Genomic DNA, 12694 nt, shown 5'->3' on the forward strand with positions numbered 1-12694 from the left:
GACAGCTAATCCCTTAATAAACTCTTGGAGCCAATCAAACTGTCAACGTACATTCCTCCCCCCTAACTCTAATAATGGCAGATTGTGTAAGCAGTAATAATACTACAATGATATCTCTCAGGCCTATGTCAACAAACAGCTATTGAAATTGCAAGCACCATTTTCTTCCAACTCGGAGACACACCGTGTTTTTCTTTCATAATTTAGAGCAGGGGATTTAAATAACCTGACAGCTTGACAGTTCCACAGATCTATTCCACCTTTTATGCACATTCACATCTACTCTTAAAAAATGTAAGTCACACAGTGTGGGAAACTGACCTCACTCCAGCAAAAATGGAGTCTGCTTGAATGCAGCACTGAGTTCAAATGGCCCTGTTGAGTTCAGTTTTCCCACATGTGTGAATCACATCCTGTCCCCTCCCCACCCGGAAGCTGGGAATTCTGTGACAAGTAATGCACTCCTGATTCCCCAAAGCCTAACCACCATCTTCAAGGAACAAGTCAGGAGCGTGTTGGACTACTCCCCACTTGCCTGGGTGAGTGTAGCTCCAACAACATTCAAGAAACTTGACACCAGCCACATCAAAGCAGCCACAAAAACACAAGAAATAAGAGCAGAAGTGGACCATATGGCCCATCGAGCTTGCTTCATCATTCAATAAGATCATGGCTGATCTTGGGCTTCAAGCCCATTTTCCTGCCTGCTTCCCGTATCCCTTAATTCCCAGAGAAACCAAAAATCTATCTATCCCAGCCTTAAATGTATTGAACAATCCACAACCCTCTGGGGTAGAGAATTCCAAAGATTCACAACCTTTTGAGTGAAGTTATTTCTCCTCATCTCAGTCCTAAAAGATTGGCCCCTCATCCTGAGACTGTGCCCCTGTGGTTTAGACTACTCAACAAGTGGAAACAATCTCTCAGCATTCCCTATCAAGCCCCTTCAGAATTTTTTTACATTTCAACTCCAAAGAATATAAGTCCAAATTACTTAGCCTCTCTTCATAGGACAACCCCCTCATCCCAGGGACCAATTTAGTAAACCTTTGTCTCCAATGCAAGTATATCCTTTCTTAAACGTGGAGACCAAAACTGCACACAGTATTCCAGATGTGGTCCCACCAAACTCTGTACAATTGTAGCAAGACTTTTTATTCTTGTACTCCAATCCCCTTGCAAACAAGGCCAACATGCCATTTACCTTCTTCATTGCTTGCTGCACCTGCATGCTAACTTTCTGCATTCCTTGTTCAATTGTTCCTTGCTGTATTCTCATCCCAAAGTACATGTGAAGAAACACTACCTTGAAAATATAGAAAAAGTACAAAGAAATTGAATTCAAAAAGTCTGATCATATTAACAAGTAATGGTTTTGATGCAGCCCCAAAGAATAACAAGGTACTCCCTTTCTTAGATTTCAGCTTTGGCTCATTAGTAGCACTCATGCCTCTCTGAATCAAAAGATCATGCACCCAAGACCCAGCCTAGATACTTGAGCACATAATCTAGGATACAGATGAAATGTTACAGAGGAACCTATTTGCCCTCTCAGGTGATGTGAAAATCCCATGTCAATATTCAAAGGAGAGCAGTGCACGTTCTCTTCATATTCTACCTAACATTTATCCTGCAAACAACAACTGAATGCCATTTATCTCATTGCTGTTTGTGGGACCTTGCTGTGTGCCAGTTGGTTATCACACTCCCTCCATTGCAACAATGATGCTTCCAAAGCACTTGATTGGCTGTACAATGTTTTGGGATAGCCCATGGTTGTAAAAGGCACTATATGAATGCAAGTTCCTTCTTGTTACCTGAATTTTTTATATTGTTGAGTATCTTGAGTGGAAATTGATGTAATAATAAAAGGTTTTTAATACAATACAACTAAGAAATAAGTTGAGAAATGTATCAGATGTTACTAATAATTTTAATTTATTTCTAGCTTATATCGATCTGTTTGTTTCCAATTCATTTTCAGTTTTGAACATCTACAGTTGAATCTAAGATTGTAAGATTGCAAATGCTTACATTTCTTATTGATGATTTTAATTGCCATTATTATCTTGTGATGAGTATTTTGGTTGAATTTGTGTATATCAAAATGAGTAAGAAAAAGGGCTAGAGAGTGGAGCAATTTTTTACTTTTGGTGTCAACTGTCACAGAATCACAGAACTGCTACAGCGCAGAAGGAGGCCATTCAGCCCATCATGTCTGCACTGGCTCTCCAGATGAGCAATTCACCTAGTCCCATTTGCCCGCCTTCTCCCCATAACCTTATCCTTTTCAGATAACAGTCTAATTGCATTTTGAATGCTTCAATTGAACCTGCCCCCACCACACTGTCAAGCAGTGCATTCCAGACCTTAACCACTCACTGCATGAAAAAGTTTTTCCTCATGTCACTTTTGCTTCTGTTGCCAATTACTTTAAATCTGCGCCCTCACATTCTCAATCCTTTCACGAGTGTGAACAATCTTTCCCTATCTACTCTGTCCAGACCCCTCATGATCTTGAATACCCCTATGGTATCTCCCGTCAGCCTTCAATTCCTCAAGGAAAACAGTCCCAACTTCTCCAATCTATCTTCTTTACTGTAGTTCCTCATACCTGGCATCATTTTCCTGAATCTTTTCTGTACCCTCTCCAATGCCTTCACATCTTTCCTAAAATGCAGCAGCCAGAACTGGTCACAATACTCCAGCTTTGTCAGCATAGAAAATTATTAATAACATCTGATACATTTCTCAACTTATTTCTTAGTTGGTCTTGTTGTATCAAAAATCTTTTATTATTACATCAATTACTCAAGATACTCAAGTCTAAAAAATTCAGCTAACAAGAAGGAACTTGCATTCATATGGTGCCTTTCACAACTTGCATTCATATCGTGCCTTCCACAACCACAGGGCATCCCCCAAAACATTATACAGCCAATCAAGTACTTTGGAAGCATCATTGTTGCAATGGAGGGAATGCGGTAGCCAATTAATGCACAGCAAGGTCCCACAGACAGCAATGAGATAAATGACATTCAGTTGTTGTTTGTGGGATTAATGTTAGATAGAACACAAAGAGAACTTGCACTGCTCGCCTTTGAATATTGACGTCGGATCTCCTCATCACCTGAGAGGGCAAATAGGTTCCACAATTGAAACATGAGTCCACATCCACTTACTCCTCCTCATTCATGCTCTATTGTGTATCCTAGACTATGTGCTGTATAGCAAGGACCAATTTTAGAGTAAATCACTGTATTTGCTGACCCTCACCTCTAAAGACTACTATACACTACATTATTATAACTGTTCTGAAAGGTATCACTTTTGTCCTGCCTAGGCAAATTTTGTGCCAGATTATAAACAATCTTGTATCGTAGATTCACATGATGTGGAAGTACATTATGACTATCCAAAACTAATTTCAGATGGACGTTTACTGGCCATGGGCTGGATTGAAGCTAAGATCCCTAAGTCAAAAGAATAGTATGCTAACACAATGCACTAACCGAAACTTTAAATAGCTGTTTTAAACTTTTTTCTGAGACACAATGAAATTGTTATCATTTGTCACCCAAAACCCCAGACTGGGTATGGCATAGGAACACAGGAAGAGCAGTATGCCATTCAGCCCCTCAAGCTTGTTCTACTATTAAATTAAATGATGGTTAATCTGTATCTTAACATGCCCTTGCCTAACAGTTATCTCAGTTTTGAAATTTTCTGTTGAACAAGCCTCAACTGCTTTCAGGGGGAAGAAGTTCAACTTTCTACCACCCTTTGTGTGAAGAAGGGCTTCCAGACATTCAACTTTGAACTCTAATTTTAAGGTTATGGTCCTTATGCCCGCACCAGAGGAAATAGTTTATCCCTATTTTCAATAGAAACCCTTTAATCATTTGAAACACTTCAGTTAGCTCACCCCTTAATCTGTCCAGTTAAAATATGAGTAGAGCATATTTATTGGTTGTCATAGTAAATGTGCACATATACTTGGTGTTGGCTATGCTAAATGCAGTCAAACTTTGAAAAATAATTTGGATCTCCTTATGAACTGGCCATTTGTTTAGTAAGCTAATTGGCAAATCTATGATTTAAAACATAGAGAAGAAAATTGTAATTAGAGTTACAGTATAGTGAGGAAAGTAAAATATATATGAACATTTGCATTAGGAGCAGGAGTAGGCCATTCAGCCCCTTGCTATTCTGGACTGCTCTGCCATTCAATAAGATCATGGCTGATCATATTGTGGCCTCAGCTTCACGTTCCCACCTATCCCTGATTACCTTTGTCTCTCTTGTTAGTCAAGAATCTATCTCCCTCTGCCTTAAATATATTCAATGATCCTGCCTCCATTGCTCTCTGGGGAAGAGAGTTCCAAAGACTCATGACCCTCTGAGAGAAAAAATGCTCCTCATCCCTGTCTTAAATGGGTGACCCGTATTTTTAAACTGTGTCCCCTAGTACTCATCTCTCCCACAAGGGGAAACATCCTTTTAGCATCCACCCTGTCAAGTGCCCTCAGGATCTTATCTGTTTCAATAAGGTCACCTCTCATTCTTCTAAACTCTAATGGAATGAGAGCAGAATGAGAACTTCACTTAGATTTTAGAAGTGTGTTCTCGCCATCACAATTTCAAATGAGGATATTTTCCTTAATTCTGATTAGCTGAACTGACTTTTGCAACACCGTAAAGGGGTATTCCAATACTAGATCAGACTTAATATTTAGCTACTTTGACTACTATTTTCTACTTTTCAGTGGCAAGCTGTTATATTTACTAGAAAACTTCCTGTTATCTTTTGAATTTAAAAACGTGTAAATATGAAGTTCAGAATGTAACTAAATCTGTTTCTAAACTTCTTTTATTTTTTAAAGCCAAGCCTTCTTGCTCATCCCAGGCTTGTTTAGATTTCCATGTTGCAACTTGCCACATTCCTTTTCATCAGGATACCTTCTTATGCTTTCTATTGATTCAGATTCAAATGATACTGCTGCTTGACTTGGGAGGTAGTCTGGTCTCTGCTCCAATAATCCTGCTGATGATTTCAGTATTAGTTTGTCATAAAATGAATCTTTTAGTGCTAATAGAAGAGGGTTTTGCTGTGAATACCGATGCACTACTTCCCTTTGTTTCTTCTTCTTGCAGCAGGGTGAACAAGTAGTGCATAACACACGAGCAATGTAGACCCAACCCAAATAATGGAGCTCAACAATGTTCAGCAAGAAGCACGCAAGACTGACACAAAACATAAAGTTCAAAAAGATGGTTTTTTCTGTTGCTCTGGATATGAAGCAGTCTGTTTTGGTTGGACATGGATAGGTCCAACACACAAACAAACATGGAACATTAAATCCATACAGATAGTACTGTCCCAACAAAAATGTTATCTCCATAACTGCTCTCAGCATTACATGTATAACATATACAGTTAAAACTTTATTTGATAGATAGATTGGATCACTGTTTCTATTGCTTTTAATATGTTCAACTTCATAGTCCCCATCTCTTCGATAAAATTCGATTTCCTGAGAGTCGCTGCCAAGTGATCTTTGATTTAAGGTTTCAGTTTCTGGAAGGCGTCCACTAGTTATAGGATTTTTTGACAATTCCAGTGCACTCACATTTTCCATTTCATATTTTTCATCTTTTGCTATTTTGTGCAGGACATACACTATGTAGAAAATGGATGGTGTTGAAACCAGAACAATTTGGAAAACCCAGAACCGCAGGTGAGAGATAGGTGCAAAGGTGTCATAGCAAACATTGTTACAGCCTGGCTGGCGGGTGTTACAGGTGAATTTGGACTGCTCATCACCGTACACTGCATCGCCGACTAGTGTGACCAGCAGAATACGAAAAATTAACAACATTGTCAACCAGATCTTCCCAACCACAGTGGAATGATTCTGAACCTCAGTCAGAAGGCGGCCAAGTAATGACCAATCACCCATTTTTTATCTGTAGGAAATAAAGAAGATTATATTGATATCGGCCAAATGTGGTATAATGTTAATTTTACCTAATATGTGACTGAAGGTAAATGTTTCTTTGAAAAGGCTCTTCTTTAAGTTATTAATTATGTTAACTCAAGAATAATTCACCATGGATATCTGAGTTTTAAGTAATACAAATAATCAAAATTTTAAAGTGGTTAAAGAATACACGTAGTTAACGGTTTAGTGCCGTGCTATGGAAATGACTGCATAACATTATTTCCAATTGAGTTCACAAATTACACGAATAATGCTATTAGATGCAATTCATACAAGTTACATGATGAATAAGCACTCCTGTTATAACACAATCATTTCACTTCACCGTAATATTTTTTTAAAATCAAGGCTTATGTGTATGCCTTTGCTTAACTAGACACAAAGCATCACCCAGCTCAAACCCATAATGCAGTTTTACTTGTACTGCTGTTATGTTGTTAAGATGCCCAGGAGAGGTATTGTCAATCCATTGATACCAAACCAGTTTGCATCGTACAACGGCAAATTCAAAAATCAACGGATGAAGTTAATACAATTACTTTGCCTGATTTGGGTAGACATTATATTTTAGCTTTTCTGATTGGAGTATTCCAAATTGTACATTTTCAATCAGGTACATCCATACAAATCCATGACATGTTCCCAGGACCTGATGGCCCACATCCCAGGGTCTTAAAGGAAGTGGCAGCGGAGATAGTGAATGTATTGGCTATAATATCCCAAAATTCACTGGATTCTGGAAAGGTTCCAGTGGATTGGAAAATGCTAATATAACACCCTTATTCAAAAAGGGGGGAGGCAGAAAGTAGGAAACTATAGACCAGTTAGTTTAACGTCTGTCTTTGGAAAATTGTTGGAATCCATTATTAAGGAAGTAGTAATGGGGCATTTGGAAAGTCAAAACGCAATCCATCAGAGTCAGCATGATTTTATGAAGAGTAAATCGTGTTTGCTAGAGTGCTTTGAAGATGTGACAAGCAAAGTGGATAATGGGGATCCTGTAGATGTAGTATATCTGGACTTCCAGAGGGCCTTTGATAAGGTGCCGCACAAAAGATTAATACACAAGATAAGATCACACAGAGTTTGGGGTAATACATTAGCTTGGGTAGTGGATTGGCTAACCAACAGAAAGCAGAGAGTCGGGATAAATGGGTCTTTTTCTGGATGGGAAGCTGTAACTAGTGGGGTGCCACAGGGTTTGGTTCTTGTGCCCCAACTATTTACAATCTATATTAATGAGTTAGATTCAGGGATAGAAGGTACTATAGCTAAATTTGTAGATGAGGGCAGGAAATTGAAGTTGAGGCAGAAATTAGATCAGCCATGATCGTATTGAATAGTGGGGCAGGCTCGAGAAGCTGAATTGCCTATTCCTGCTCCTAGTTCTTATGTTCTCATCTATGGTCTAAATTGATGCTTTCTCATGAACATTATCTCCTTGGATATATTTTTAAACATTTTGAAATTTATACTCCAAATAAATATGACTATAACTGACACATGCAAAATATGAATAATTAACAGTAACTGACTTTGTTCCAATTTACAATGGGTTCCTTTGATGAGGCACCAAGGAAAATAAACCTTGAAAAACCATGTACATTGAAGCATAACAGCTCTACTTGGAAGACTAGTTCTACAAATATTCCTCTTATATGACAATGTAGAGAATACATGGGTGTATTAATGGGAATTGAAAGTTGGAAATTATGGAAATACACAATAAATCTATTAACATCAGAAAAGAGAAGTGACAGATTGACACTTCAGGTATATATCATTTCCATTTACCTGTCTTTTCTGTTTCCAGACTTTGAACTACCTACTTTTTTCATTTCAGATTTTCATTTTTCCTATTTTTTGTATATTTCTTTGGATTCCACAAATGGGAAGTCCCCAGTCCCCATCAAGCTCTCTAGAATGGAGGTGAGGTGCAGAATGGAGGTGAGGTACAGTAAGCTATCTATGTTGCCTACCCACAGCGAGTTGGGAAAGGCAGGTTGGGTAAACAATTAATTAAAAGGGGGTGGGGAAATCAATATTTAAATGATTAAAACTGATAATACAACTTCAAGAACCTAAACAGTCCCTTGTAAAAATATTAGAGCAGACCCAATGCCATTTATATGACTATGCCGTAAAAGAAAAACTTGCATTTAGATAGTGCCTTTCCCGACCTCAGGATGTCCCAAAGTGCTTTACAACCAATGAAGAGCTTTTGAAGTGTAGTCACTGTTGTAATGTAGGAAAACACAGCAACCAAAAACATTATAAATATGAAATAGAAGTAACAGAATTAAAGAAAATACTTTGTAAATAATTAAGAGTTCATTTGGTATATTCAGAATAATGTATGGTATTTCTTTGCAGCCCAGTAAACTTAATTTTTTTAAAAATCTGATAAACAGCTGAATTGCATTACAGAGATAAATGTTACTCTACAATGTATTGGAAATGACATGTACTAACACTTATATAGTTAGTATCAGTAGCTTTCATGTCACAAAATATTATCATCACATGGAGCATGATAAAAGGAGACTGGTGCAGGGTACATGTTATCTTACAACAATACTGTAAGTTTTACTTGAATCGTCAGAACACAGCCAGATTATATTTTAAACATAAATACACGCTACTTCCAAGTTTTCATTTTTCTATTGTACAGATTAACAAAATGTGCTCACCTGGATGAGAATTACTTTTTGCTCTAACTTCTGCAATAATCTGGAAAGTGGTTTAAAAGAGCCAAGTGGGTTGGCAGTATTAGAGCCAGAAACGCAGTTGTCCCAATGGTACCATTGGGCTTTTGATGATTGGACTGGGCTGACATTACATAGGTCAAACTAAAACTGTCCCTAAAACTGTTACTGTATTGTAAATGACAAAAAAAGTGTTTACAGATAATCCAGGATGAATTGTACAACTTCTCTGTTGAACCATTCACAGCTGAAAACAAAGAATGTTCTGGAAATGATTAAAAGCAGCAAACATGCTCTCTGGAGTGTTGCAAAGCACTATACCATTTGCATCTATGATTAACATGATTGTTTTTTGTGATTTAATTAATTTTATGCTACAGAAATGTATTGAATCATGAAAACATTTGTACAAACAGCATGTAAAGCCTAATATATTCATTTCCATCACATGGCGTTTTATCTCAAAACAATAAAATGGACAGCAATTTAACAATAAAGAACCAGACTAGTTTGCTCTTCACTGAAAAGGACTTTCTGTCTATATTCAGAGTTAAATGAATGGTAATTATGTAAAATCCACTTGTCTAACCTATCTATTCTGCCCAAAACATCCAGCATATTTTCTATTGAATATTATCCTATTTATTGTGTAAGCCTACTGAAAACCATGTGTGCCATTTACATATTTGTACTTCTGCATGGATTTATCTTATTTACAGGGAACACAAATATGGATGTAATGATAAAAAAATAGAGAATAGCTGGAGGGACAATGTCAACATTTTTTTAGTTTTGTACTGGAATCTCAACTATTTTTGTTTTAACAATATCGGAGGTGGCTGTAGAAACATGTGTATACAATCTGCCAGTCTGAGTTTTAATTGTTCGGTTAAATTTCTTTGCTGAAAGGAGGGATTACATATAGTGGTGGGAATGTTAGTCAACCCATGCACATAATTGATCAGTTGATTTAATGAGGGATGCCACAAAATGTCTGTGATTATATTAATCTCTAATCTCTGTATTCTTAATTTAATCAACCTGATGCCTTAATGTTGCAATATTTTTATTCTCAAAACTGTTTCTGTCTGATAATATGAAATCAGTTTGCCTGAGGAAAAAGGTTGCTTTGTTCTAAATTGTTAAACTTGACCATGACTCTAATTTAACATTATATTTTCACATTTCCAAACTGAATGGATGTCTTATTACAACTCACTTTTCAGAGATATAAAATGCAGAATTTATATCTAAAATGGTATTCACAAAACTGTGTCACTCTGCCCTGGCTTATGCACTCTTCCATTAAATATCATAAGTTGAGTAGATAGGTGGCATTGATTCAGCCCGGATGTTTTCAGGGTACTCTCATCTGACAACATTCCTTTCATCTGTCCCCCAACATTCTCAACAATACCGTCCCCCAAACCCCATCAAGTCTTTCACCACCAATCACAAGGCCTCACTGGATCACCCTTCTCATTCCGAACACACACACACATCTCTTCCTTTGCTGTCTTACCAGATAGTAACAAAACTACACTTCTTATATCATAACATTTACAGAGCCACAAACTCCTCTTACGATAGCTGAAGGGGGTAACAAAAACTTTTAATGCAGATGGGGTTTTGTGTAAGCTTTCCAGGAAGGAGAACGAGCCAGACATAGGACTCACTGTGCTTTTAACTCATTCCTGGCATCTCTGACAGCAAGACATTGAAATTAACTCTCTTTCAGTTCCATCCTCACCTTCACCCTTGTATTCCTTATCTATGAGGGCTGCAGGCTTTGCTGGTTCTCCCCCAAATCCATCTTTGGATAGCAAGGTTGTGTAGGAGGCAAACCATAATATATTGTAGGGAACTCCAAGACCCGTTGAGATATCTGAACTTTATCTGAGAGTGCTGAATATGATCCTGGTGTTTCCATGGCTCTTATTATTCCTGTGGGGTTGCAGGGAGGTACCATGAGCCATGCACACAGCAGGTATCCCTTCTTCCTACAGGTTCCTTGAAGAGTCAAATATTGTGGGGGAGGGGGGAATATTTGAGTTAAGGGGTAAGAGCATTGTGATAGCTGCCTTGAAACATTAGACAAACTTGCATCCTCTTCTTGTGATCAGAGATGAGCTGCACAGTAATTAAGTATTAGCCCTTCATATTTACAAAGGCTAATGTCTGATCTTCTGGAGCCCAGATAACAACATGTGTACAGTCTACCATGTCCTCTAAGCGAAGGAAGCCAACCATTGCTGCAAATCCCATAGCTCTCTCTCCCAGTGATTGTTGAGCCCAGTGAGGAAAGTGATGTACTGGTTAGCCTTGGCAAACAGGGCATTTGTATCCTGCTTATGAAACTGTGCACCTTAGCTGGAATATGCAGGTGATGTCCCCTGGCAGCCTGGAATGAGCCAGTTGCAAAGAGGTTAAGGGCTGTGGTGACTTTGATAGCCGTAGCAAAGCATGACCACTTGATCCAACAGGTCTTGTTGCAAAAGAGTACAGAGATCTGCAACAGCCTACTTGAAGAAGTGCAGCCTCCTAATGCAATGTTCCTCAGATAGATCCAGAAAAGTGACTTGGTCTATACACTTTGTTGGCTGGATAATGCCTCATATGAGCAGCCTCCCTCATCTGCTGTTTTTCAATAGACCCACTTGTTGCTCATGCTGGTTCCTGAGGCTGCTGCAGTTACTCATCTTGTTCCATCTCTTCCTTTATCCTAATCAAAGTGGCTATAATTTCACTCATAATAACTTGAAGGAACAAATAATCTTAGAAAGAAGCATCTGGAAGCTGGAAAAATACCTGGCAATCTAAACAATACAATAGCATATAGATCCCTATGATACAATTATCTGCAATTGAGTGTCCCTTTCCCTTGAGGACCTGTCAGGCCAGTCCCACTAGCTTTTACTAGAGGATTGGACACTGGACAGGACTTTTGTGGTATCATATTAAAATCATGTTGGGGTCCAAGTGGCAACATAGGACTTCAGTCGCTGGCAGGCACCCGGACTAAAAAAGTGTGTGGTTAATTGTCAGTGGGAAAGTAATGGAAATGAAACAATAGGCCCTGATTTTCATGTCTGTTTGTGTCAGAACGGAGGTGGAAGAGATTTAAAAATGGCAGGTGGGACCGGATTCTGTGATAATATTTTTGCCAGTGCAGGATAAGGGTGTGGCACCTCCGACCTTGCTGGCTCCATTGCAGGGGTGAGCATTCAGATTCCCTCACTATTTGCAAGGAGGCAGGCCCGCTTTGATAGGAGACGTGGGTCACAGCACATCAGAGGAGTCGTGAACAATGGAGGAACCCTAGTCTTGAGTCAGGAACCAAGAGAAAAAAATAGGCATTCGACATTATGAATGCTTGGGTGAGCTCCAAGAATGGCTAGTGGACTCAGCTTTGCAGGGGTCTGTTTCACAGCTTGAAGGGAGAGCTAACTTTGTGTGATTGACAGCTTTATTACCTTGTAATAACCAGCTATTTCTTTGAAGAGCTTTTTCCAATGCCTCTTTGTTTATTTGGACAAGATTAAGAGGTGGGAAGTGGACTGAAGGTTTCCTCAATGGGACGTTTACTGCCTGTGTATGATTGACAACTTTATGAGATGATAAGAGGGACAATGTTTTTCAGAGGGAATGTTGAATAGCTGGCTTTTTTCCCCCTCATGAGCATTTCAAAGACTTGCCAGTATTATTATATGGCTCATTGTTGTATAACTAGTGCATACTGGGTGAGTGGGAATGGATGGGGTATGGGGTCATAGAGGGGGCATGGGAGCCATGAGAGACATGGAGGAGGCAATGGAAAATATAAGAGGAAATGGAGGTGATATGAGAGGGCATGGGGTGTGTGCAAGGGGGTGACGGGTGTTGTGGTATAAAGATGAGACCATTCAAGTCTGTGAGTAAAGGTTTTATTCAAGCATATGCTGGGAGGACACAGCCTAGTTCTACAGTTTGTCTCTCTGAAACAAAGGC

The 12694-nt window shown here is 38.8% G+C and overlaps 1 protein-coding gene across 1 annotated transcript; it reads right to left on the reverse strand.

Annotated features, from left to right (window-relative positions):
- Positions 1 to 4877: 4877 nt before the first annotated feature.
- Positions 4878 to 5960, reverse strand: LOC144684152 (gap junction Cx32.7 protein). The gene has a single exon (XM_078547813.1). The coding sequence runs from the start codon at positions 5958 to 5960 to the stop codon at positions 4878 to 4880; it is 1083 nt and encodes a 360-aa protein (XP_078403939.1).
- Between the last annotated feature and the right edge of the window lie 6734 nt (positions 5961 to 12694).

Source organism: Cetorhinus maximus, chromosome 9 (assembly GCF_964194155.1).
Source record: "Cetorhinus maximus chromosome 9, sCetMax3.hap1.1, whole genome shotgun sequence".
Taxonomy (NCBI): domain Eukaryota; kingdom Metazoa; phylum Chordata; class Chondrichthyes; order Lamniformes; family Cetorhinidae; genus Cetorhinus; species Cetorhinus maximus.